General features: G+C 41.1%; 3 protein-coding genes and 1 long non-coding RNA gene across 6 annotated transcripts in view; 1 reads left to right on the plus strand and 3 right to left on the minus strand.

The window, feature by feature from the left end:
- LOC113156527 overlaps nt 1-7,803 on the minus strand; it is a 27,415-nt gene extending 19,612 nt beyond the window's left edge. Inside the window, exon 1 of the long non-coding RNA XR_003298307.1 lies at nt 7,047-7,803. This is a non-coding gene — a long non-coding RNA (uncharacterized LOC113156527). The remainder of the gene's footprint in view (nt 1-7,046) is intronic.
- The window catches only part of entpd1 (ectonucleoside triphosphate diphosphohydrolase 1), a 14,868-nt gene extending 6,433 nt beyond the window's left edge, over nt 1-8,435 (plus strand). For 2 of the 3 annotated variants that reach the window (XM_026351737.1, XM_026351738.1), the window contains exons 2-10: nt 983-1,104; nt 1,506-1,623; nt 4,238-4,388; nt 4,669-4,828; nt 4,935-5,138; nt 5,256-5,513; nt 5,961-6,074; nt 6,173-6,310; nt 7,810-8,435. In XM_026351737.1, coding sequence (XP_026207522.1) covers nt 983-1,104; nt 1,506-1,623; nt 4,238-4,388; nt 4,669-4,828; nt 4,935-5,138; nt 5,256-5,513; nt 5,961-6,074; nt 6,173-6,310; nt 7,810-8,016 — 1,472 coding nt within the window. In that variant the 3' untranslated portion in view covers nt 8,017-8,435. Of the gene's footprint in view, nt 1-982; nt 1,105-1,505; nt 1,624-1,666; nt 1,851-4,237; nt 4,389-4,668; nt 4,829-4,934; nt 5,139-5,255; nt 5,514-5,960; nt 6,075-6,172; nt 6,311-7,809 lie in introns of those variants that run through there. The other variant, XM_026351739.1, reaches the window with a different exon arrangement.
- Nucleotides 8,436-8,478: 43 nt separating this feature from the next.
- Nucleotides 8,479-13,454, minus strand: LOC113156526 (potassium channel subfamily K member 1-like). The gene is made up of 3 exons (XM_026351741.1): nt 12,966-13,454; nt 11,915-12,319; nt 8,479-11,004 (listed from the first exon to the last, which is right to left on the minus strand). The coding sequence occupies exons 1-3, from the start codon at nt 13,315-13,317 to the stop codon at nt 10,703-10,705; spliced, it is 1,059 nt and encodes a 352-aa protein (XP_026207526.1). The 5' UTR covers nt 13,318-13,454; the 3' UTR covers nt 8,479-10,702.
- A 347-nt stretch (nt 13,455-13,801) lies between these two features.
- Nucleotides 13,802-24,539, minus strand: LOC113155848 (thrombospondin-2-like). The gene is made up of 22 exons (XM_026350562.1): nt 24,248-24,539; nt 24,052-24,117; nt 23,761-23,894; nt 23,157-23,259; nt 22,882-22,985; nt 22,417-22,510; nt 22,153-22,317; nt 21,666-21,842; nt 21,415-21,588; nt 21,052-21,182; nt 20,595-20,729; nt 19,048-19,266; nt 18,852-18,959; nt 18,589-18,748; nt 17,973-18,091; nt 17,606-17,840; nt 16,998-17,225; nt 16,778-16,908; nt 16,460-16,600; nt 16,182-16,279; nt 14,666-14,805; nt 13,802-14,405 (listed from the first exon to the last, which is right to left on the minus strand). Exons 1-22 carry the CDS (start codon nt 24,465-24,467, stop codon nt 14,398-14,400), a joined length of 3,090 nt encoding a protein of 1,029 aa, XP_026206347.1. The 5' UTR covers nt 24,468-24,539; the 3' UTR covers nt 13,802-14,397.
- Nucleotides 24,540-26,357: the final 1,818 nt, after the last annotated feature.

Consider the following 26,357-nt stretch of genomic DNA (forward strand, 5'->3'; position numbering starts at 1 on the left):
CTTTAATTAGCCTTAACTTTCAGTGTGCGTTTTCCCACAGTACAGGGTTTACGATCACTGCAGTGGAAACACAGCTGTTTGTGTGTGTTAGTCTTTCATGAATGTGTACCGTACTTTCAGATGTCATGTACACCTAGATAGTGTGTGCCAGTTTGCTTACTCAGATAGCAACCACAAAGTGCATGTGTTCGTAGGGTGTGTGAGAAAGAGAAATGGTGTGAAAGAGTGTGTGAAAGCGTGACTATTCAGACTGGTATCTTTTAGATCAGTCCTTTAAATAATAATAGGTTTGTGAACACAGAGCGTTTTTGTTCCTTTATAAACTGAACATATAAGCACATATTATCAGCAATGGCATCTGTGTGTACGTGTGGTGCAAATCCCTTTAGTAAACAGTCGCAACTCAATGAGTACTTAGGAAGGAATGGGAACCTAACAAACTGGGAACAGCCAAATATATTCAGGATTACAAAAATACCTTGGACATTGGATGTTGTCACTGATAGATTTATCTCTAATAGTTCAGCGTTTCCACAAAATTTTAACTTGATTGAAGCCATTTGTTCTCTGTTAACAGGAAACCTGATACGGGTTTCCTTGGATCATTGTTCAAGTGGAAATCTTGTTGATCTTTCCACATTAGTTAAATACTTTAGTGCTGGTAGAAGGGAATACTCTTTCAAACATGCTGTGGCTGAAATAACAGCCCACCTAGAATCAATGAAACACCTGGCATGAGTTCAGACACACTAAATCAGAAATCTAATTGTAGTCCTTAGTTACAAAACAACACAACTGAACACTCGAACAGTCTCCGGAACCCCCATCGACAGTCTGCTTCTCATACATACAAACGCACACATGCTGTGATGTCACAAACATCTGGATGCAAGACTTGCTAACCCCCCCTCCATGTTTTCCCTTTTTGCCCGGCAATCCTTTCACCTCCCCTTCCTGTCTGTCTTTCCACCCCCGCTCTCAGAGATGAAAGAGAAGAACCCCTGGCCTGTGACCATCATCATCATTGTGATTGGTGTCATAGCGATTGTTGCCTTGGTGACGGTAGCAGTTTTGCAGAATATGCCCCTCTCCCAAAAGTACAAGGTATGGTAAAGAAAATACTAAAACGTTTTGACTGCGTCTTGTAAGGGAGGCAGCTGTAGTACGGACTATCCTAATATGGCCTCCTGATAATATACTGTAGCCTCAAATTCTTGTGCCCTTAGAAACCCAGCACCAAATAAGGCCAAGGGCTGTTATTCAGAATCCTTATCAACGTTTTTGTAATACACGTGGACCTAATTAACAGAACATAGTTAACTTATCTACTGTATATGTTAACTAGGCCTGCATATCAGTACATGGCTGATACAGTAGTGGGAAGTTTATCTGAGGGCTCTACAGTTATTACACTCAATATTTCAAGTGCATGTCTTGATGAAATTCATCCTGAGTTAACACCACCAAGCACTGAACTGGAATTCCTCCTCTTATCTCCAATTCAGTATGGGATCGTGCTGGATGCTGGATCCTCCCACACAGCTCTTTATATTTATGAGTGGCCAGCAGAAAAAGATAACAACACTGGAAGAGTTGAACAGACACATTCCTGCAAAGTCAAAGGTACAGTATGCTGCCACATGCATAGATACACACACACTACACGTATGCATTGTGCACTAAATTTTTCACAGAGGTTGTACATTTAATTGAATGAAAGAATAATCACATGAACATTAAATGTTTTTGAGGCACGTCTTCTACACAAAAAGTACTTGGTCCACTTAAGACAAAAAGAGAGAACATCAGGAAGCTGCTATGAATATGCATGAGACTCCCACAGCTTCTAGGTGAGTTGGGATGTCTGCAACAAACAACTCAATTGATTAAATCATTTTAGCCCCTTCACCACTTACAGACAGAATTTATTAGAAATGTATTCATATTTACAACTAATGGAAACTCTAGGCAATTATTTCTTTACATTTATGGCTGCATCATGGCTCAATAAAAACATAATGTAACACGCGAATAATGACTCACTTAATGATAAGATGCATAAAAGTACTGAGTAAGTCATCAAGTTAAATTAGTGATTAAAGGACTTTGGTCCAGAGGTTGTACATATATTTGTCATATAGATAATAAAAACTAGTCAGCAAATATTCCAGAGGTTGTCATGCAACAAAACAAATAGATGTTCTCAAAATGCCAACCCATGCTTCTTTATACCAAGATAAGTTACGTGGATACATCAAACTAATGTTCAACAAATGTATTTGTCCAAATAAAGCTCCTTATAACTAAGACCCACAGATCAACAAGCTAGAGGATCAATCTGAAGACAATATATTAAAAACTTCGGTGTTTTTAGTTTAGTTTTATTTTATTTTTAATGTTATCAGTGTACTTATAAACAGTACAGTATAAAATGTGCTAGTGCTGTGAAGCCATTTCAGATCAGTACAATCAGTTACACTGTCCCAACCACAGAGCATTTCCTAAGAAAGGAGTGTACCTGTCTGGTAGGAGACTTCTGCCAAGCATGGTCTTGTGTATCCTCGCTTATCTCTCCCCAAACAGCCCCACTCTTCACTTCTTAGAGCAAAATAAGAGACTTTGGGATGTCCTTCAAAAAGAAGGTGTCAAACAATTTCCGGGTCAAGAGCGAATTGAGGAACAATCAATAGAAGGACATGGAGATCCAGCCAATATTTTTTTTTTCCTGGAACTACAATGTTGATCCAAATGTTTATATCTAAAGTCACTCAGCCATAGAGGAGCCATCCTTGGCAGCTAATTGTTTTGCTGAATTATTAAAGCATGCCACACTCTGTAACAGTCTGTTAAACCGACTCTAGAACGTCCCAAGCCATTCACCCAAGGAACAATATCGTGACCGCTGCAGGTATATTTTATTGGATCGGTATCAAAATAAAGCTGAAATGCAAATCCTTTTGTAGATGGGGATTTGTAGTACTTGTATGACTCTCTCTCGCTCCCTCTTTCCTTCGAATGGCCCTTCCTTCCCTGTTCCGAATAAGCTGCTCACAAACAATGAAGGGAAGAAGAGAGAAGAATATATTATACCTGAGGGAATCACAGGGCTCATTAATCATACATGTAACAAAAAACTGCTTTAGATGGAGATAAGAGTAATTGATCAAGCTGTTGAAGAATCAATACACAAACTGTTGATTCAACACTTCGCCAATAGCCTTTATCTTTACACGAATGGTGCTCATTATGCCAATTTTAATGACTTGCTGGGAAGTGAAAGCTAACAGTAATTCGGTAGCAGCTACGTCTGTATGCATCAAGAGATTGCAAAGCTTTGCATGAGATAAAGATGCAGTAGAGATGGGCTATGACTCTTTAAACCAAGCTGCTGTTAAGGCTCTCTTCCACTCCAAGCATTGTAAACATTACATGCATCTGGTTCCATGTCTGTTTGACTGCAGGTTACACACACACACTGCTCTGAGCAGAGAGAGGAAAGCAAAACAGATCTTTCCCGCAGTGTTGTCTAAAGCTGTAGCTGTTTATCTGAGCTTTAGAAAAAAACCCGCTATGAAGCAATCAGAAAACATTTTTTTTTATTTATATTTAATTTGTTCTTGTCAATCTCTCCTCATTCCCTCATTTCATTTACTTAATTATTACTAAGCCAGGGACAGAGGGCCAAACTTTGAAAAGGTGCGTTTACCGACAGCAATGCCAAAGCTTAAAGTGGGTGTTTATCAAAAATCTGTACTGTAAAAGTACTGTAGCTAACTCCACTGTATTCTGTTGTGCAAAACGACTCGATAATCATCAGTGCACCCATGGTGACATTGCCCTGAACAAAGCCATTGTAATTTATTTTCAGTCTACTGCCGCTTAGACTATCCTTCTCCAGTAAACACTTATTAAAGCATCAAATGTGTATTAATCCACCACTGAAAATAGCCCAATACTAAATACTAATTACGTCTTCTAAAGCAACTAGAAACCTTGCAAACACATTGCTGGTTTTGGTCTTTTCATGGGGTTGTGCAAACACCCAGAGACCACAATCATGCTGGAAATCCAAATCAATGATACTATGGTTATGTTTTTCAACCAGGGATTAATCATTTCTTCAGTTAACCTTTAGCTCTGAAGCAGGCTAGAACCTCTCAACAAAAGGCTCCATTTATATTTTACGGTCGCAAAATTTATGCTCAACCCTCCTGTTGACATTTTGCACTTCTTGTAGGTCCAGGTATCTCCAGCTATGCATCTGATCCCTGGAAGGCAGGAGAGTCTCTGAAAGAGTGCATGAAGGAGGCTGAGATGAAGGTGCCGGGAAAAAGACACCATGAGACACCTCTTTATCTGGGGGCTACTGCAGGAATGAGATTGCTTAAGTATGGCATGCAACAAATGCACATTTCCCCTAATATTCAGAATTTGCCCCACTACCTACCCCACTCTGTAATTGTGTATGCAGTCAAAGTGCTGTCAGTAGCACTTTCCACTAGCTGGTTTTGATTCATCTCCCCATGAACTTTACTGCTGGAATAGCAAACATGTTGCTGTCAAATCCATTAAATATGACACAGTCCATTTAGTATTTATGTGGCACTGTATTGATCTGCATTATGGACATGAATCAATCTAATGAATTTGTGTTGTGTGTGCATGCAGTATGGAAAACGGCTCGGCATCAGATCAAGTCTTTCAGGCTGTGGAGGGAGCCCTGCAGAAATTCCCATTTTCCTTTCAAGGAGCAAGAATCCTAAGTGGCCAGGAGGAGGGCGCCTTCGGCTGGGTCACAGTCAACTACTTAGATGATCGTCTCAAACAGGTCTGTAATCACACGTCTGTAAACTTGTTCTCTTTTAGATGTCTTTTGTGCGTGTCTCTGTGGTCCTGTTTTGGCGTGACTTAATTGCCCACCGTTTCTACTGCAGGGCTTGGAAACCACAGGTGCTCTTGATCTTGGAGGGGCCTCCACTCAGATTAGCTTTGTGTCGAGTAATTACAATGGTTCTGAGTCACCCAGCAACTCAGTGACTTTCCGACTCTACGGAAATAACTATAACCTGTACACTCACAGCTTCTTGTGCTACGGGAAAGACCAAGCAATGAAATTGATGCTTGCACAGCAGACTAAGGTATAGTTCTGAATTAAGTTTCTGTGTTTACATTAGCGTGCTGCTCAAATCCAATCAAAAAAAAAGGGGATTCTGTATTAATTACATTTGCTTCCTCTCTTCTCTGTAATCTTTTAGTCAGGTCCAGAAACAATATTAGACCCTTGTTTCCACCCTGGCTACAATGAGACAAAGAGCTACTCAGATCTCTACAACAGCCCCTGCGTGTCAAACAGGAAACCCCAGGGAGCGCCTGCAACCTTCACTCACATGGGGCGAGGAAACTTTCAACAATGCCAGGAAGTCGTCAAAAAAGTCTTCGACTTTACTTCCTGCAAATACAGCCAATGCTCTTTCAATGGGGTCTTCCAGCCACTTTTGCAGGGGCCATTTGGGGTAATCTAACACCGATATCACAGTTTCTCTGTCAGCTTATCGTACAGGCAATGCACAGGATGCAATGTGCACCCACGGGTGTTAAAAAAAACATGCAGAGCTCTCTGTTGTAAGCTTTGATAGTCACAGTCCACAAAGTAACTTCAGTTTTAGACATGACTTGTCTTTTTGGTCAGTGACAGTAGAAGTATCAAGTGCTTTACTAATCTGCATCGTATAATGTCTTGCCATACAGTTATAATTTTATTTGTTAGGTGAGTGACACTGAAAATGTGAACACTTTCCACAAACCTTCTGCCTTCCTTGGAATTACTTTCAAAGACAGTGTCAGTGATGATAGTAAACCTTTTGTATTTATAAAGTGATTACTTCATTTGGTAAATACACTAATGCAAGTTCATTACCTCTTGCTTCATCCCTTCTCTCTCTCTCTCTCTCTCTCGGCAGGCTTTCTCAGCTTACTACTTTGTGATGAATTTCCTTAACCTGACCAATACATCCATCCCACTGGATGCAGTCAGGCAAAAAATAAAAGATTACTGCGCTACCCCCTGGAAACAGGTCAGGGAATTAATTACATACACAAAAAAATCAGTATGGCTCTAATCCTGTGTACACAGCACAAAAAACTGAATATATTCACTGCATTTGAACTGCAGGTAATGGCCCAGCATCCGGATGTCAAAGTAAATTATCTGCAAGAGTACTGTTTTGGTGCAACATACATCCTCACCCTGCTCACAGAGGGATACAACTTCACCTCAGAGAGCTACTCCAACATAAAATTCATCAAGAAGGTCAGTAGAAGGTCACAGTCCAGCCCTTTCCTATTGTATACACTCCAGAGCCCCCACCCAATTTATGTCATATCCTATTGATTTTTAATGCACTTCTTCACCTTGGTTAGCTTTTTTTTTTTTTTTTACACATTTCTCCACAGGCATGGTGGAAAAAATACTTGATTATGACTGATTATCATTTACTTAAAATGTTTTTTCAAGGTTTTAGGATTTGATTAAGGTTAAAACTGGTTTCAGGCTGGCTCTCTCTCTTTAACAAAGCCTCTGTCTCTAGAGATGTTACTCTATACTGAATCAAACACTGTCTATTCAATAGGCTAAAATTCAGATGTATTGTATAAGGTTTACTACCTTAGACAACACTCATGCACCAAATCCCACACACACTCCTACACCTAACCTGATGCATACAAGACATTTACATACACTGCTGCATACCCTAACCATCAGATGTTGATGTCCTGCTCAAAGACATTGAAATGCAGCGAGTCAATAGGAACCCCCTAAAAATGACACCATGAGGTAAAATATGACTAAAATGAATTCAGCTCCAAAGCCAAACCGGAAATTAGTTGATCTGCTACAATAAATTATTTGTTTAGGAGTAATACAGGAAACTCACAGTAGCAATCTAACAATATTGACTAGAAATTAAATCCAAACTATTCTTCTGTCAACACAAACTGCACCAAGGTTGTGCGTAAAACAACCTGCTGAAGCAGCAGACACCTACCGTGGTCTGGGTTAAAGGCCTTGGATGTCCAATGAGTAGCCGGATAACAGGGGTCGTAGTAAAACAGCAAATATTGTGAAACCCCGGCTTCTTCTGTGCGTGAATATTAACAGACGAGTAAAAACAAACTCGACATTCCTGCAGTGAGGACAGCTCTGGGTTCTCCGGTCGGAATGGCCGCGCTGCGCACCTCCATGAATATGATTGGACGGTGAGCGTCACGTGGTTGTCCGCGTGGCCAGGTGAAAACGAGCGCGACTGTCTGGAGGACTCCAGGTGTGGCGTCAGCAGTTATGACGTAATACTTTGAAATTGAATTGAAAGAAAGAAATAGCGTATCATGTGACGGACTTCATTCATGTTTTAATGTCAGGTCTTAAAATCATTAAATTAGCAAAACTAGTTGATTATCAATCAATTTTCCCACAATCATCTGGATCCAAGTTGTATTAAATGATTATTTATGTAACAAAGAATTGTTGTTGCTGACAAAAATGGATTTTGAATGTCTTCTATTTCCCATTGTCCCTACAGAAACTGTACAGCTGTGAAAAAGTACTAAATTACATTTTATGTGGTATTAAATGTTTTTACACATTACATTTAATTTGGTATACAGGGCTGATTCTGTTTCTCCACTTACCTATTTAGGTTTGAATTTTCTGTATTCAATGACATGTGGATGCCTGTAAACTGTACGGACCTGTAGTACATCAGTAAATGATTTGTGCCATTGTTTCCTCTCATCCTGTGTTGTATCCAGATAAAAGGCAGTGATGCAGGCTGGACGCTGGGCTACATGTTGAATCTGACTAACATGATTCCAGCTGAGGCTCCTGACACCCCCCCTCTGCCCCACGCTGGCTACGTCTCCATAGTCACTCTCATGGCTATACTTCTCTTCATCCTCTTTCTTGTTAGCTTGCGCCCTCTCTGGCGTCGTTGTTCTAAGCATCCACGGATTATATAAACAAACAAGCGTACTGTGTTTACACTGTATGAGTGTTGGTGATGAGAGAACGCTGTAAAAGTTGTGTGAGTTTATGTTGGACTATTTCACTCATTTGTGAATAAGATTTACATAGTTGTACATTTTCCAGCCTATGTGAAGAGTTCAAAGGTCAACACCTGCTGCACATCAACACTCCTGCAGCTCCTAAACTCAAGGACTTTTCTGAATGATGAATGCTTTCTCTCACTGAGGAGGGACCTCTGTTTGTCTGGGTGAAGGACAGATTGTGTGTTTGTGCATGAGTGTGTATGTTTGTGCTTCATGTTTGAATTTGAATGCATGCACGAATGTGTCATTGTACCAACATCAGTCTGCACGTATGTGTCTTTAATTATAATGTGAAAATGACACAAATAAAATAACATGTTTATATAAAATGTTTGATTTGTTTGTCATTTATACATTTGTGAAAACATAACCTATGATATCATGTTTATTAATGCATGATTTATTTACACTTTTCCACATTTCCAGAAGGATTTTAATGATTTATTTATTACCATGACAGATCTGTTCTTGATTAAATCCCATAAACCAGAAAAATTGCTGTGAAAATATTATTGTTGGAAGACATATTCTTTGTTTTGAACCGGCAAAGGAATAAAAGTGAGTCTGACTTACAGACCTAAAACATCCACCAAACATCCATACTGTACTTAGATATATATTCTGTTTAGTTTATAGGGGACATCTTTGACAAATTGCACTACCGCTCAAAAGTTTGGGATCACTTCATTCATCCATTTCACAAACAATCACATGATTTTTAACAATTTTATAGGACTAATTGATTGTGATAAAACCCTTTCTCAATTGTGTTGCACAGTACCATTGTAATAATGGAGCAAACAAGGGAGCATGGCATTCTTTAGGTTAGTGTAGCATCTGAACATCAGCAACATGTCCTGTGTAGTTTATGACAAAGACGCCTCACAAGTCCTCTATTGGCAGCTGCACTAAATAGTACACAGCAAATACAAATCAGTCAGCATCAACAGGGAAGAGGAGACTTCAGGATGCTGGACTTAATGGTAGAATTGCCAAGAAAAAGCCATATCTCAGTCTGGCCAAAAAAACAAAACACAAAAGAGGACAGACATTAGACACTGGAAGACTGGAAGAAGGTGTTGTGGACAGATGAGTCCAGGTTTGAGGCATTTGGATTAAACAGAAGAACATTTGTGAAACGCAGAGCAAATTAAAAGATGCTAGAACAGTGGAAAATGCCATCAGTCAAGTGTAGTGGAGGCAGCGTGAACCATGACATACCCTGTGGACAGCACTTGATTGGGTCCAATTTCATCCTACAACAGGATAATGACCCAAAACACACCTCCAAAATGTGTCATTAACATTTGAAGAACAAGCAGTCCACTCCGTTACAGTCAGAACTGTAACGGAGTGGCCAGCATAGTCACAGATCTGAACCCTATTGAGCATATGGTATGGAGGAAGATTCTTTAAATCCAATTCATCTTGTGGGAGATGCTCCAAGAAGCATGGGCTGAAATATCATCAGATTCAGTGACAGGTAGAACGCTTAAGGTCTGCCAGGCTGTAATTGCTGCAAAAGGTGTTATTTGGTTTGTTAGATTTTGTTGATTAAGGCAAAGTTTAAAGAAGTCATTTATAATTTCCTTTAAAATAATTGTTTCTAACTCTGACTTCTGCATGTCCTGCTCTTTTGCTATATTGCCTATTCAGTGTGTTTCCTTGGAAAACAATACCATTTCTAAGTCATTCCAAATTTTGAGCAGTAGTGTATATATAATAAAAACTAATAAAAACTGTTTCTTCTAAACAAACATTCCCTCACTTTCAGTTGTAACAAATACATATTGGTGTAACATTATACAGTATTTATAAGTAAGTCTACAATAATACATCCCCACTGAAATCCAAACCTATGCAGTATTTGCATATAAAGTGAAAGTGCTGCCCTCTAGTGATGAGAGAGTGCATATTGCAATATGATTTCCACAGTAGACTTCTACATGCTGGCAGGAACTGAAGGCCAACAATTACCTGCAAGACGCTGGAACAAATGCATTTTATTCTTTGCCATTACTTGTTCTTGTTCTACTCGGACTTCTTGCACATAATGCACAATAGGCTATCTGATGCTACTGTCTCATTGTCCTGCTGCTGCTTTACAACTTCCAAGAAGGCAAATTTCATATGCAAATGCTATCATAGATTGCATAATGTGCTAAAGTGACTGTGAAATCCTCTAGAGAAAACTGTGCCATGATGGATTATAGCATCAAGAATTTGACAGGAAGTGGAAACTCATGGAGTTTCCCTCCTTCCAGACGCCCAGCCTTTCCTCTGTGTCACAGATATGGTGGTTATGTGCAGGGAATAGAACAACAGGAGAAAAAGCAACAATAGCATCCTGATATCAATGGGTGGTTCCCCTTCTTACACCACAACGTGTTGGGTTTGGCAATGGCAGAAATTACTTTGACTGAGTCAGCTTAAATGTAGACACACACACACACAGAGACTACTTCTAGTACTACTTGACTACTACTGTGCACGTTTAGTTATGTATTAGCCAGTAACTGAGTCCTGAACAGTCTTACATGGGAGAAAAGTTCACAAACAAGTCCTTTAAAACTTGTATGCGGCAGACCATCTGTCATCATTGTTTTTTATTAACAGCTGATCCTGATGCTGGAGTGTAAGGAACTGACTTGCTTTCCTGTCTTAGGGACGCTGCCTGTTCTGACACAGATGGTATGACCGGTAGGCGATCAGCTATATGTTCCGAGGGGTCACTCAGCTGGTCGCTCAGGTGATCTTGGTCAATGATGTGGGTGGTCTCTGAGTCCAGCTCGCGCACATTTTCTTGGTAGAACCTCTGTCTGAGGCGTCTGAAATGGGGAAGCTCGCAACACGTCTCCACAACCACCAGGACACACACCAAGCCCAGCAGCAGGTAGACTGGAAGAGCAAACACACACACAAACAATGGCAGCAATGCAAACAAAGTCCAACAGATTGTGACTATTAAGATCAAATAAAGGATGTGGTGGTTAACAGTCAATGCTTTGTTTAACTTTGTTCATAAAAACAAATGGTATCCTAATACATTTATTGAAAAATTACTGCATGTAACTACAACCATGACAATCCATGTCTTAATCTGTTTCAGAAGGGTCTAATTACTGGCATGCATCAAGCAAAGAAAACAAGCCTGTGGGGGCAGTGTTATGATCTGGGGCTGCTGCAGTGGGTCAGGTCTAGGTTCAGCAACGTTATGTGTCCAAAGAATGAGGTCAGCTGACGACCTGAACATACTGAATGACCAGGTTATTAATCAATGGATTGGTGCCGTTGTGTGCCATAATCAAAGCTAAAGGCGCTCCAACGAAACATTAGAGTGTGAGATTTATTTGTACAGGAAGTGTATGTGTGGTTTGAGGGTTTTCATATCAGTTGAGGTGTTTACATTGCAGCAGTGACTCCCAACACGGTGGGTTAATAAATGTTAATATGAGACAGTTCATCCATCCATCATCCTTACTGCTATTCCTCTCAAGGTTAATCCCAGCCGTCACTGGGTGAGAGGCAGGGTACACCCTGGACAGGTTACCAGTCTATCACAGGGCTGACATGTAGAGACAGACAAACATTCACAACTATGGACAAATTACAGTCAACATGGGCCGAGCTGTAGATTTGAACCTGTGTACTTCTTGTTGTGAAGCAGCAGTACTAAGCAATAAGGCTTTTCTGTTATTCAGAGCTGTAATTATGTTTTCTAAACTGTTTATGTCAGCATACTACACCACTTTGGTCCACTGTACATGTTGTGTAACAACAGCGGTAGTAGCCATTTCAAGTTACTCACCTGTAATGGCCAGTCTGTAAAGCTGTGGATGTGGGTTATTCTCTTTACTTTGCTCCTGTCCGGGGACATAATCCCCAAGGCCGATGGTTGCCAGAGAAATGAAGCAGAAATACAAAGACTCCAGGAAGTTCCAGTCCTTCTCCAGGGTGATAAAAATCCACGCAGGGATGATGAGGAAGACAGTGGTGACGATGATGGCAAGGCAGACGGCATGGATGGTGGCTAGCTTCGATTTAGACATGGCCCATCGATGTTGGAAGTAAGACACTGGACGGTGAGAGACGAGGACCATGATCCTCTGCACCACAGCAGAGAGGAAGAAGAGGGTAACAGGAATGCCAAACAGGGAGTAGAATATACAGAAGGCCTTCCCTTCATCTGTGAGAGGAACACTGTGGCCATAACCTGAAAACACATCCAGACATGCAGCACAGCCTTAATTACAGCATTATAATTAGAGGAGGGACTCGTGCAGGAGCCACTTAGCCCCTGTGAAGATTTACACATACATAAAAATAATTAGAAGTTAGGAAGGACAGCAAGACAGAAGGATTTTTAAAAATGAAGAATAGTCTGCATACATAAGAAATGCACTCTTCTTAATTCTTCTTTGTCTTATCCCAGCTTGCCAAAGCAAACAGTCTGATCCACATTAACCTCACACAGGTTCGTTCTTCTTGAGGCAACCCTCCCTTATTTGCTGGGCCTCAGCGTGCACTGACTTGTGCAAAGCTTTTGACAGCTTCAGTGTTTTGTCCTGAGACACTTTGCAAATGTAAAACAACTTTTGTGCATTCTCATTAAAACTGCTAAAAACAAACAAGATGTTAATATTGTCAACATTAATATTTCAACACCTAAGTTACAAGATGAACTCCTGCTGCTTGTAGCTCCACATAATTATAGACATTGATATTGATACACATGATTTGTGTCATAATCCTGGTGAAATATGAAACACTACACACTAAGAATGAACTTTTCATTAAAGCAGGAGATATGTGCAATATGTGTTTGAATATAGGAGGAGTATTACAACTAATGTGTTCACCTGTTGTGGTCAGCACGGTGCTGGTGAAGAACAGGGAGGACACAAAGTCCCAGTTGCGGTTGGTGCTGTTTCCCAGCATGGACACTCCGTAGTTATTGGCCTCCAGCGCTCGGGCCAGGAGCTCCTCCAGACGCGCCTCGGACACACAGGTGTTGTTGCTCAGAAATTCCATCCGAACCGCCTTCATCTCCCGTCGAAGCTCATGCTCGTAGGGCAGCTCGATGGCGGAGAAGAGCCCGGCGCCGATTATAAGGTAAGCGACGTATCCGACAACCAAGAGCGCAAAGCTGAGCGCTGACTGACGTCCCTCCACAAAGCGAGCGCAGCAGCCGGCGGTGAAACTGCGCGCCATCCTCCCCCCCCAAGATCCACGAACGACTTGGAGTAAAACTCACACCCAACTAGGTTTAATTAACCAGAAAGACTGAACTTGTGTGGAAGACTTTTCTCTTCTCTACTGTAGCTTATGGCAAAGTCGTCTTCCTCATTCTTCGCACCTGATTGGAGGCGGGATGTGACGTCGCTCACTCACCGCAACAGGTAAGAGATGGAGATAAAGAGAGAGAGGCGTGTACCTGAGCGTCATTAGTGCGCATTGCTGCACTTTCCTCTCCAGCTGGTCTAACAGGTTTAATCATTAAGGCTCAGGGTCTGGTTACTTTGGTAATCCAGATTTGTTTTTTTTAGGGTGACAGAACTCAAACAGTGCAACAATGACATCACACATAAAGAAAAGTAAACCTACTAACTATTAAATTACCGACAAATACAGTTTTGATTACAAAACCTTTTATTAAGATGTAATGTCTTTGTAGTGTGTTATTATCTGCAGTCAAGTAAGTCAATTTATTCAGCGTCACCAACTAACCTTGATCTATCCCATTCATTATTTGTAATGCTTCATTCCACCACTTGAAGGCGCTAGAGACTATGTTTCCATATGTCGCCTCAATCAGAGTCAGAAAAGAAAAGGAAAAGAAAAGGAAAGAAAAAGGAACACTTGGAAAAAAGGTCTTTTATTGATAAGTTACCACCAGGCATCTGCACAGTGCTCCATCATCAATTTATCCTCACATCCCTCTCCCTTTCATATCTGGCATGTGGCAATAAATTATTATTTACAACCGTCAGGAAAGCACTAATGAAAAGCAACAAGAAGTTCTCGTCATTAGGGATGCTATCAGAGTTCTACAGTAATATACAGCGAAAGAGTCAGTCTGAAATCAATAGTGCTGCATTAAAAGCTGATAGATAGATGGTGTTGACTAATTAATAGTCTTGGCTGGACAAAAGCATCAGTCTGGCACATCCTCTGGAGCTCTCTCTCTCTCTCTCTCTCTCTCTCTAGGTTATGCATATTAAAAGTTTATAAAATTATTGTGCATCTCTGGTTGGTCGTTGTAGAGTTTTCTGAATATCCCAGCAAAATAATTCAGTTATCTGCAGAAACAGTAAACAAAAACACAGATGCAGTCATCAGGGACACAGCACAGTGATTTTTTTAGCCATACTTGTACTTTACTTGATTACTTCTGTTTTCTGCTACCTCGTTCTTTTTCTCCACAACATCTCAGATGTAAAATGTATTTTTAACATAGGATTTTAAAGTGAATATACAACGCATTATTACAAATTAAAGGATCCACGTGTTTCTTTCAGCACAGATTAATAATCTTTGCTGAAAGGACAGAAAGTCTCACCTCTGCACTCGTATCTGAGGTCTGAGAACAGGACGTGTTCCTGAGAAAAGACAAACAGTCCCAGTCTGCCTCCAGCCAGGGTATGGTCATACACCGCACCTGAGTCGGACAAAATCTCTCTGCCCTCATAGACCACCACCCTGCATTGGAAACAACGCACTAATCAAAGAAAGCCATTTACTGTGGGTACCTGGTAGAAAATAATGTATCTACACTAAGTACTTTTACACACTTTTAAACACTAAAAGTACAATTCTGAGTCACTTTCACTGCATTTATATTACAGCTATGGTTCATTTGAAGGTTACGATTTTAAGGAGGACATGACGTCAAATGGAGATATATTTAAAACAGCTACAATGGAGCTTCACAGCAGCGATCCAAAATATCAATGTGAGTCCGTCCTTCATAATCAAAGAGCAAGCAAGTCTTTTCAGGCTCACATTCAATACGTGTGCAGTTGTACAGTCAGTGCGATCATTCAATGCCCAGAATGCAACACAGACGATAGCTGCATCTTCAAAAATAGTCTTCACCAAGAGTTTTTTTAGAACTTCAACAGTGCTTGGCACATAACAACTTTGTTCTCTTTCCCCTCAGTTTTTCTCAGCTTGAAATCATCACTGTAGTACTTTTCCTGGTCTTTGCATCTGCACATAAACTGCAGAAAGCACAGGGAACTCATTGCCTGGAGGTTTTTTTGAAAGTCCATTAGTGAGAAGTACGACTAAGTAGAAGTATATGTGGCAAGTGTAGGAGAACTGGGTACAACAAAGAAAGTGAATTACACTGTTATCATAAAGTAAGTCTTGGAGATTGATGATAGGACACTTGAGGGTTAATTATTCCTTCGAGGTTGGTGCTGAATGTGATTTTCACAAATTCAAGAAGTTATTCAGCAAATGTTGCTGCACCATTAAAACCTACTTCAACTGAACTTGTATTGTTGCTGATTTAATGTAGTTTCATGTTAGTAGATGCAAAAGTAGACACAACTGGGTATCTATAAGTTAAACACACAGGCATGATGCTCAGCAAAATGGAGAAGTACATCTTAAGTTCCTGTAAGTTAATTGTCATGTCCACACTAATTAAAAATCAGTGGCCAGATAAAATATAAACTTTAAAACACTATTTTAAAAGCCAAGTCTAAAATACCTAATACTGTAAAAATAAACATTCCTGCTGTTGCAGATTTATTTTTACAAGACAGAGAAACATCTGTTCTTTCCCTAAGGAAGCCTTCAGATTTTATTTTTATAAGTTAAAAAGTCAAGCGACTTAAATTATCTTGATTCCACCGTGGTTTCTGACAGCTAAATATGAAAATATAAATTTAGTCAAAACAAACCGACGAAAGAAAAAATGCTTCAACTCAATACATGTAAGTTCACATATCAATAGTCCTGTTTATGACTATCCGTGTCTATGTTGATATCTATCACCATTTACCAGAGCCATATTTCCAGCCAAAAGATGAAGTAAGATTAAGGGAAATGTTCCTGCAAGTTTGTACCTGATGAACCCGGTCTTGGGCCTGTGGATAAGGTGCATGCGGTACGCTGTGTAGTCCTTCCAGCCAATTTTGTTGGGGTCATGCCACAGTGTTCTGACCTGAAATAGACACAACCAACATTGTTTTATTTAAATCTTTTAAGGTTAGTGTTAGTTTGATCTACAGCATCAGTTTAGCAGAGGATGGTTTACTTGTTTGAAAAAGGCATTTTGTGCCAAATATAATACAACAAGCAGAATAAAAACAGGCAGAGAGGGTATGTGATGAGTCATCCGTGCCTGGTTTCTGGTGTTTCCGGTGTGCCAGAGGGCATTACGTAGATATTCCCCTGGTCCTGTGGTGGAGTTGACCAGTTTGATGGAGACTCCCGCCGAGCCAAAAGCTTTGAATGGCTTTTTCTCCCAGTAGGCCTGTGACACCTGCTCATGTTGACGGGCAGAAATCGGAGGATAAAAGGAGTGTGAAGGTTAAGTTGGCACATATACAGTCTAACTTTGGATTGAAACACCAAAATCAAAGGTTTTGAAAGCCAATTTTCTCCTATCATTAGTGAAGCCAGTAGGAGTTTCCATCAGCTTTCGGCATTATTATCTCACCTGTTTCCACATGACAACATAAAAGCGTCGACTGGACTGGTAGGCAAACACAACGCCTGCGTAATCATCATCTCGGTTTGTGTTCACATAAAACGTCACACTGAAGTCCACTGCGCTGAACTTGTCAAATCCTGTTCATACAAATATTCGTTTCTTTTACACTACAATAGCAAATTTCATCATACTTGAATAAGTTTTCTGGGGTTGATGACAACCTCACCTAAAGCGATCCCAGGATCTGAGTTGGCCGTCTGTAGCAGCTCTGTACCCTGGCTGCGGATCACCCAAAGAGGGTCAGACTGCGTGGTGCCTTTAGGGTCCAACAAAACAACCTGAAACTTCCTGAAGTCTGTGGACCCAATATCCTGGTTCAGCGGACAGGCATCCAACGCATCTGGAATACTGTCATTGTCGAAGTCATCATAGCAAGCATCTCCACTGCTATCACCTGCAAAAGAGAGCAATAAGTAAAGCAAATGTAACAATGTAGTTTCCTCTTTGTCAAGAGGGAAATAAAAATTGACCCAAGGATATAAAGTGCAAATGCAATAAGAAAGCCCTGTATGATGGTGAATAGATTAAACAATCTTTAAAGTATGATTAGTCACACTACAGAGAGGCATAAACGCTTTATGTGGATGTCCAAAATAAACATGACCTGAATAGTCAAAAGGTTTTACTATATCACTGCAAAATCATTTATCCATTTATCATTCAACAAAATAGTTTCCCAGTATGATCACAGACTAGTTAGCTTTTGCTCACATCTGTATCATGTTGTCAGACATCTGCTGATAGATTTTCAGTAGAGTTAAACCTGACACTGACCATCAGAGTCCACCTGGTCCCTGTTGGGAACCAGTCTACAGTTGTCCCGGTCATCAGGGATACCATCATTGTCGTCGTCATGGTCACAGGCATCTCCCTTCCCGTCATTGTCATGGTCCGCCTGGTTGCTGTTGGCAATGTAGGGGCAGTTGTCTAGAGAATTTTGGTGACCGTCCTCATCGATGTCATCGTTATCATCACACATGTCCCCGACCAGGTCACTGTCCGAGTCACGCTACAGGAACACACACGTGCAAATAGTGTTGAATCACAGTCTCTGGGCTTCTGTTTAATGTATTAAAATCACCAATCCTTCCAACACTGATTGACATCGACTAATAACACTAATAAAGTGTTTTTCAGGAACCTGCAGTGGGTTGTGTAGCAGGGGACAGTTGTCACACTGGTCTCCAACACCGTCCAGATCTGTGTCCCTCTGGTCAGTGTTGTAGACTAAAGGACAGTTGTCACGTTCATTCAGAATCTCTGAAAGAGATAAAATCCATGAGACTGTGTAAATTAACTAACTAAACTCACTTTCTTTAGGTTAGTAAATTGCACAGTACTTCTATCACAATACATGCACAGTACTTTTATTACAATACAAACTTAGTGTGAATCTGTGGAGTTCATTTCCACTGTACTTTAGACCCGTCCACATAAATATGTGAAAAATCTATGACATACACTGTGGCATATTCCCCCAAATTATAAGAATGTTCACCGCCACCCAGTCCAGGGTTAAATGCATTTTTTTTTAATTTGCATGTTCAAGCTAAAATAAGGTGTTAAGATTTTAAAGTTTAATCACTTCTCTGTGCTGGACAGGTAGAAACATGGCACCAGAAATCTTATGATTAATTAATGATCTTAGTGTAGCTATGAATCATTATATATTTATGGAGAGCTCTACTTAGTCTGAAATACAGTAATTGGATAGTTAATTGCATGTTTCTGGCCAAGTTTAATTGAGTATCTGCTACCATCTCCATCAATGTCAAAGCTGCAGGCGTCCCCCTCTCCATTGTCATCAGTGTCTGTCTGCAGAGGGTTGCTATCGAATGGACAGTTATCACAGTGGTCCCCAACCCCGTCTCTGTCAGAATCGAATTGGCGAGGGTTGTACACTAGTGGGCAGTTGTCCTATGCCAAGCACACACACACACACACACACACAGACAAAGGGGATGTGAGCATCTCTTTTCAGTCACTGCAACCTTAATGTTTCTAGCAGCCACAGTCTCACCCTCTCATCTATGATATCATCATTATCATCATCAGGATCACAGGCATCTCCCTGTCCGTCTTTGTCCAGGTCTTCCTGTCCAGAGTTTGGGAGCATGGGGCAGTTATCCTATGGACAGTCACAACATGGGATTAGATCCAACCATTCAAATACGTTTATAGCAATCTTTAATGCTTTTGTGTGAGTGTATTTTTACCTTTTCACAGTGGTAGGTTGCATTCTGTTTGCAGGGCAGTATGTTATTGGGCCAGCCATCCAGATCAGAGTCTTCACCACACAAGAAGCCATCACCAGCAAACCCCACACTGCACACACACTTGTACAGGACCTCAGACGCTAGGCCCAGGTACACACAATCAGCATACTTGTGGCAGGTGTGCGTCTTGTCCTTGCAAGGATTATACGGTTCACACACCTACAACCAAAGCAGCTCTTTCAGAGTTCTACAGTGATTTATGTTTATAGCTCAAAGATAACTAGATAAAGCATTTCCTGAAGAAAATGCACTGTGAATGCTGAAACGCTGAATCGATTCATGAAGAACTGCTGAAAGTTGATGAAGAGAAACAGGAAGTGTTTTAACAGAGATAAACATATGAAGAAGAAGATAAAACAGCTGAATGTTAACTTAAAAAAGCTGAAATAGATTTGTTAAAGTTCATAAAACAGCTGAATTTATCTAAACATTTAAATTTAAAGTTAAATGTTTAGTTAAAAAAGCTGAAATAAATTTGCTGAAGTTGATAAAACATAGCTGAATTTATCTAAAATATAAAAGTTAAAAGAAAAGTTAAACAGTTTTGTTAAAAAGAGCTGAAAGTAGAAGAAACTGAAGCAGGTTAGCAAAGAGCCGCTAGCATAAACATGCTAACTACACACGAGCCTGTACAAGTGTCTGACGCTGATTTATAAACAGCCCTGATCACGTGACCCGACACAGCCGTTGCCACGGAGACTGTAGGGGAGAGGCGGGAAACTTCAACTGCCAAGATTTTCACTCGTGAAAACTGATTTGGAGCCCTTACAAACAGGCTTTTTTCAGCAAAACTACGATAGGTACCGTCATAAAAAGTTAACTACGTGAGAGCTAAGACTTTAATGAACCACTAGTGTGAATTTTATGTTAGAGGACTGAAAATTGTGGTCACAGGAGCGAGAGATCCAAGTGGATCCTTCAGCTTGTCGGACAGAATCTCAGACCGAATTTAACATTGGAGCTAATGGGAGAGCGGAGGGGGACTCCCGTCACTCTGAGGCTCACAGGGAAAAAACGATTTGTCTCTGAGCTTAGACAAATATCTTATCAGAATCAGGACAAGTTTATCTACAATATTATGAAGAAATTATTCAGAAAGAGTAAAAATTGTGGCCGTGCTGACAGTTTATTGACAAAGATTTTGTTTTTAAAAAATCGGCCTCTCCACTCTAAGCTGTGACGTCATCCACTCTAGCTGCACCAACGTTCCATCATTCACTCCCATTATAAAGTCCAAAATCAGCCAAAAACATCAAGTCACAAAAACTGTAATTATAGAAAAACTATAAAAGATATTAAAAAACTGAATGGAAGATTAAAAGAGCAGAAATAGCTGAACATTTTGATACCTGAATGATTTCTGTAGCTGAAAGTATGCTGAAGTAGTTAAAGCTGAAAGAAGAAGAAGTTGAAGAGTTGCTGAAGAGACTCTCCCATAGGAATCCATTATAAAAAATAGTTATTAGGTTTTAGTTTCAAAAACATACCTGCTTGGTGTTTTGTGCTTCCTGCAGCCCCAGACCGTACGGCTGTGTGCCTTTATAGCGAGGAGGACAGGGCAGACAGTAGAACCCAGGGTCTGTGTTCACACACTCTGTAACACACACACCCTCCACCTCACACTGCAGAAATATACATAAACTATAAATACTAATGTGTTATAGGTGTTTTGTACAAGAAGAACTTTCTGCCAGGATCAGACCACAGAGCATTAATGACTTTCAGCATGATCACTACATCAGACAAGGCTCATTCATGACTGTGCACCCTGCCTCTTGCCTAGTGACAGATGGAATTGGCTCCAGCACCCCTGTGAACTTTGACATGAAGACTGACAATGTGCTATTTCTGGTTTAATGTTGTGTAGTCGGATCCTGTGTCTGCCCGCCATGACAGCCTGATACATCTACGAATTTTAAAGGGAGTGAGCTGCATGGTCATTACCTCATTCTCATCTTCACAGTGAGTGCCGTTGCCTTTTAAACCCAACGGGCAGCCGCCACATTCCCATGATCCATCACTATGTGACGTGCACTTCACCCCAGGAAAACATGGATTAGATAGCAAACACGAGTCTGAAAACACACACACGCGCCTACATATTAAGTGAATGAGTATTATTACACAGTCCCAAGGAAAACAATAAATTAACTGTTTATTTTTATTTGACACATTTCTTCTTATAAAATTAAATAAAACAGGATTAATATTTATTCACGGATGTGAGGCTTGGCCTACTTGAAGTATAATATCTGCTTACACAGTGGAAATGTGCATATATGCTGTGGTTTGTGGAGTTAGGTTTACCTATAGGACATGGTTGTTTGTTACAAGATTCATAGTCCACTGGATCTCCAGCACAAGGCTTCCCACCATTCTGAGGAGCAGGGTTCAAGCACTTCCGCTGGCGACTTGTAAGGCCTCCCCCACATGAATCTGAGCACAGTGACCATACGGTCCAGGTTGTCCAGCCTCCAGCAACTACACACAAACACTACTGTGAGCTAGCTGTGCTATAGTGCAGTTTATTTATCCATTTGTGCCAGATTCATACTCACTAGGACAGGGTTTATTGTTGCAAGACTGTGTCTCTATGGCACTGCCTATGCACCCTCTGCCCCCCTTCCTTGGTGGAGGGTTGTTGCAGAGACGCACCCGTGTGATGTTGCCTCCTCCACATGTGGTGGTACATGCAGACCAAGGAGACCAAAGGCCCCAGTTCCCACCAGTGTGGACTACACAGTAAACAAGCACACGCAGATTGTAAAATGCCCAGGTTGTCAGTGTAGTAGCCTGGAAAAGTCCCTACAGTAAGTACCGTAACATTCAACACTGGCAACTACCACAGCTTCACACTGTGTATACATACACAGAACCAAAACAGCATGTTTCAAATTATGATCTCAATCTCAAAAATGTGTTTGTCCGAAGTTCCATATTTCTGTGAAGAGTGTTCACTACACTCCCTCGGACCGACTATGTTGAATCACTTGCGAAAAACAAATGAAATCAAAAACAGACCAGACGTGCAGAGCGATGTCCTACCCTTGCGGTCACACTTCATCATCGTGCAGCTGCGGGTTTGAACTGACGGGCCAGCACAGGACGGCATGATCCCATTGCAGGATCGACCCCTTTGCTGTCCCCCACGTCCACAGGTGGTGGAACAGTGAGTCCACTCAGACCAGGGGGACCAGCCATCTTCATTTTCTATATATACATACACATACATGTTGGTATCCTCTTGTTAAAATAATACGATCTCACATTTTCAACATTAAACCATAGCTGCAGACAAATGGAACTCACTGAGACACTCAGGGCAGCATTTGCCATCAATAAAGGATGGATTGATGCAGGATACAGGAGGGCAAGACACTTGCTTACACACCGCCTTACCTTCCTAAGTGATGTAAAGGAGACATAGATGTTCACAGACATTATAACAGTATCATTAGTCAACCATATTATTTGAGACAGATGTTTTGCAGTACTTGCAGTACTTGTCCTTCTTCCAGTACTTGCAGAGAAATGGTTTGTTGTCATGAGTCATATTAAGATAGTTACCCCCTCAATCCATCTTTGACAAAACTAATGATATTGTTTGAGGAAGACAAGACTATGTGCGGATATTTGAACAAGAATAAATATACACAGAAGAGATTTTTTAGTTATTTATTTAAGTTTTTACCTTTGGAAAGAGCCAGGCTAACTTGAGTTTTTATAGAATCAAGGTATTTAAGTCTCACAGCAATAGATTTGTTCAACACTGACCTGGCAAGAACAAGAGGTGCAGCTGTCAACCTCCCAGTCCTCCCCCTGCTCGTACACTCGCCCGTCTTGCACACACCAGATCTCCCCATCTCTGTCTCTGTCAAGTTCATTGTCGTCACTGCCATCGCCACTGCCATAGTCATTACCGTCGCTGCTGCTGCCGCCGCTGCTGCTGCTGCCGCCGCTGCTGCTGCTGCTGTAGTTGTTGTTGTTGTTACTGCTGCTGCTTCTACTGTTGTTGTTGTTGTTGTTACTGCTGCTGCTTCTACTGTTGTTGTTGTTGTTGTTGTTACTGCTGCTGCTTCTGCTATTGTTGTTGTTACTACTGCTGCTGCTCAGCTCAGTCAAAGATATACGCATCTCTTCATTTTCTCTAGACTGAGAACACAACAGCATTTTTATTAGTGCTCCTGAGACCTGATGAATAAAGCCAGAACTGTGGTGAGGTGATTAGTAGCCAACATATTAACACTGATGTTATTCTTTCTGCATGTTTTTCCCCAAAATTACCAAGACATTTACCACAAACCACACTGATACTTGCCAGAAAAGGACTTGTTCCATTTGTACTGGAAGAACAAACTATTGGTTTCATTACACATATGTCCCTCAAAATTCAACCCGTTCATTTTTAATGTGAAGTGCATAGAAAATTATGTATACTTAAAAAAGGAACAATTATTTTATAGTGATTAATTCACAATAAACTACATCTTTCAAATGGACTTTTACATGTATTTTTTTTTTTATATAGAAATAAATACATATCTGAAATTATCCTTTTCTTTTTCATAATGGAGGAAAAAGTAATTAGAAAGTTAAATACATTGAACACATTCCAGCTTGCATGTGATAGATACATGTATTTGTGTGTCTTACTACTCTTTCCAGGTCTTCAAGTAAGTTGCTGGTCACAAGACGCAGGCCATGGATCTCAGTAAGCAAATCCAGCAGGTCATCACATGGATAGCGACAGGTTTCTGACACATTGTCAACTTTTGCCCCACCCACACCTGTAGAGGAGGTACAAGTGTGGGTGGTCTGTGCTGGATATTATACTTAAGTTTGCATTAGCGATACAGAAAGAGGTGGAGAAACGTGACAGAAATTTGAATGCATGTAGATTGTTTGTGTCTCTGAGCAAGTACGCATGTGAGCGCCATGTGGTACCTGCACACACCGCAGCTGCACAGAGGTAAATCAAAAGCCAGGGGAAACATCTCGGCGGACTCATTCCTGGACACACATAAATTATGTAGGTAGTCATCATGAAATATAGCCACTATAGTGGTACATCAGAGCACAATACAAGAAGGACTGCAGCCGAGGAGATAAAGAAGAAAAACAGGGACTTAACCCTGCATACCTGCGCAGCCCTCGCCGCTCTGCCTTTCTTCACGATTAGAAACCACAGCTGGTAGGCTTATCCCTGCCACAGCTCCAAAGAGGCTGTGATTGAACGTCTGTCTCCTTTTCTTCATTTCCTTGCCTCCTTGTTCTCCTTTACCACAGCTTCCTCGGTAATTTGAAGCATCCAAGAGAAATAAAGAACAAGTTGGTGAGAGAGAAATCTGAGCGAGGAACATGCGGACTGTTGCAAAGTTCTAATGTGGTTATGTATTTGTTTGAGAGTGTGTTTAGCTGTGTGTGTGTGCGTGTGTGTGAGGCAGGAGCAGGGGCCATATATTATCCATCTGTCTGGCGATGAACTAGGCTGCATATCTCCCAGCAAGAAACACAGCTGGATGGAAGGAACTCTGTGCATGTGAGTGTGCATGTGTGTGTGTATCTGTGTGTGTGTGTGTGTGTGTTGACATCTCGTTGCAGGTTTCCCAGACACATCATTTCCACTCTTCGTCCTCTAAACGGAGACACACAAAAATATGCAATCAATGTTGCATGCACTGTATAAAACCGCACGCACACACACACACACACACACACTTATTGGCTGCCCAAGTGTTCCAATACTTTAAGAGTGAGAAAACTGGCATCGCCATAAACCGCTGGTAAAAATAAGAAGCTTGATGTGTGTGTGTGTGTGTGTCCTTGGGATTACTTTCTTTATTTCTGCAGAAGATGGTGAACTAAAGATGAGAGTGCTGCTGGCATACAAAAACATCTACCTCCATAGGGATCTTCATCTCATCTTCTTTCTCTCTCTCTCTTCCTCCATCACTTCTATCCCTCTCTCTCTCTCTCTCTCCTCTCTCTCTCTCTCTCTCTCTCACTCTCTACTTGTCCCTGCTGAGTCAAAGAGGCATCATCATCCTGAATCATAGTTTCCATCTGTAGACTCCACTTGTGGAATAATGAATCTCACAGATGTGTGCACATGCGTCCGCACGCACGCAAACTCCTGTGCCCACACAAACACATCCACACAGACCAAATTCCAACAAATTCTCTCTTTCCAGATACCTAGAAACATCACAACGAAGAACAAATAGGAACAGACACCATGTTTCTTCTTGGATGTGGTTCAGCGGTGGAGACAGCGACGGCAGATGCTGTCACCGCTCGCAGAGTCAGAAAAAGCTCAAAGAAGTAATACAATCTGCGATAATAGAAAAGGTAAAGACTTGGGTGAGATAGCTTGGCAGAGTCCGGCATGACACTCTTGGACTGATCTGCCTTATGGAAGGCACATTCTGTTCTGGGATCGCTCTCAAAGTCTGCCTTCTTCCCGTGTATTTATAGAGATAAAATAGTTTTAAAGTGGGTACTCTTCTTGCTGTCTCAGAAAGGAGAAGCTGATCAAAGTCTGCAGGGCTATCATGGGCTTTAGTCAGACCTGCAAAAGCATTAGGAAGACCTCTAGTGAGGTTGAGGCAGGTTTGAGAAACAGGGCACTTTATGCAATCAGTCAGCTTAAGAAAAGGCCGAGGTGGAGTCGCAGCATTTGCCCCATTTCTCTAAAAGTAACTACGCCAGAGAACGCAAAGGGCTTTCATTAGGCTCTAAGCCCTTGGCGTGAGCAGGAACCTCATGGCCAGGCAGGCCAGACAATATCCTGCAATTGCTGCACCACACTAAGCACACAATTATACCAGCTTAGAGTAAAATGATTTACAAGTGTGCACTGCTATAGAAGAGTGAAAAAGGTGGCATAAGACAGTTAGAGGAGTCATGAACTGGCATTTATTGGCACACTTCAGTGGGCAGATAAATTCTTCTGTTGCATTAGGCAAGAGCATCTATGCAGAGTTAAAAAAATTCAATTCCAAGCAGGAAGACTCCATTTGAACAGCCAGGCTCTGCATCCGTTTGTTTAACCTAGTAACAACCACTGCGGGTCAGTAGAACAGGGGCATTAATCCTGTTATCAGATCGTGTTAATATTCTGCAGAGAAGCTTTCAGATCGCACACAGGCTGCAGCACCTCTGGGACTTGTAGTTCACACTAATACCTTCCCATTCTCCACTCTGTCCACGACCCAGTCCCCATACATGAAAGCCTTCATATAACAAAGCCT

Source organism: Anabas testudineus, chromosome 19 (genome assembly GCF_900324465.2).
Source record: "Anabas testudineus chromosome 19, fAnaTes1.2, whole genome shotgun sequence".
Lineage (NCBI taxonomy): Eukaryota > Metazoa > Chordata > Actinopteri > Anabantiformes > Anabantidae > Anabas > Anabas testudineus.

Bases quoted from the DNA above. Each gene is read 5' to 3' on its own strand.
- LOC113156526 (XM_026351741.1), bottom strand. From the start codon at position 13,317: ATGGCGCGCAGTTTCACCGCCGGCTGCTGCGCTCGCTTTGTGGAGGGA. The intron at 12,320-12,965 runs GTGAACACATTA...ATGTGTTTTCAG, and splicing joins CACCGTGCTGACCACAACAG to GTTATGGCCACAGTGTTCCT. The intron at 11,005-11,914 runs GTGAGTAACTTG...TTGCTCTTCCAG, and splicing joins TTACAGACTGGCCATTACAG to TCTACCTGCTGCTGGGCTTG.
- LOC113155848 (XM_026350562.1), bottom strand. From the start codon at position 24,467: ATGTTCCTCGCTCAGATTTCTCTCTCACCAACTTGTTCTTTATTTCTC. The intron at 23,895-24,051 runs GTACCACATGGC...CCTCCTCTACAG, and splicing joins TGCAGCTGCGGTGTGTGCAG to GTGTGGGTGGGGCAAAAGTT. The intron at 18,960-19,047 runs GTAAAAATACAC...GACTGTCCATAG, and splicing joins CAACCTACCACTGTGAAAAG to GATAACTGCCCCATGCTCCC.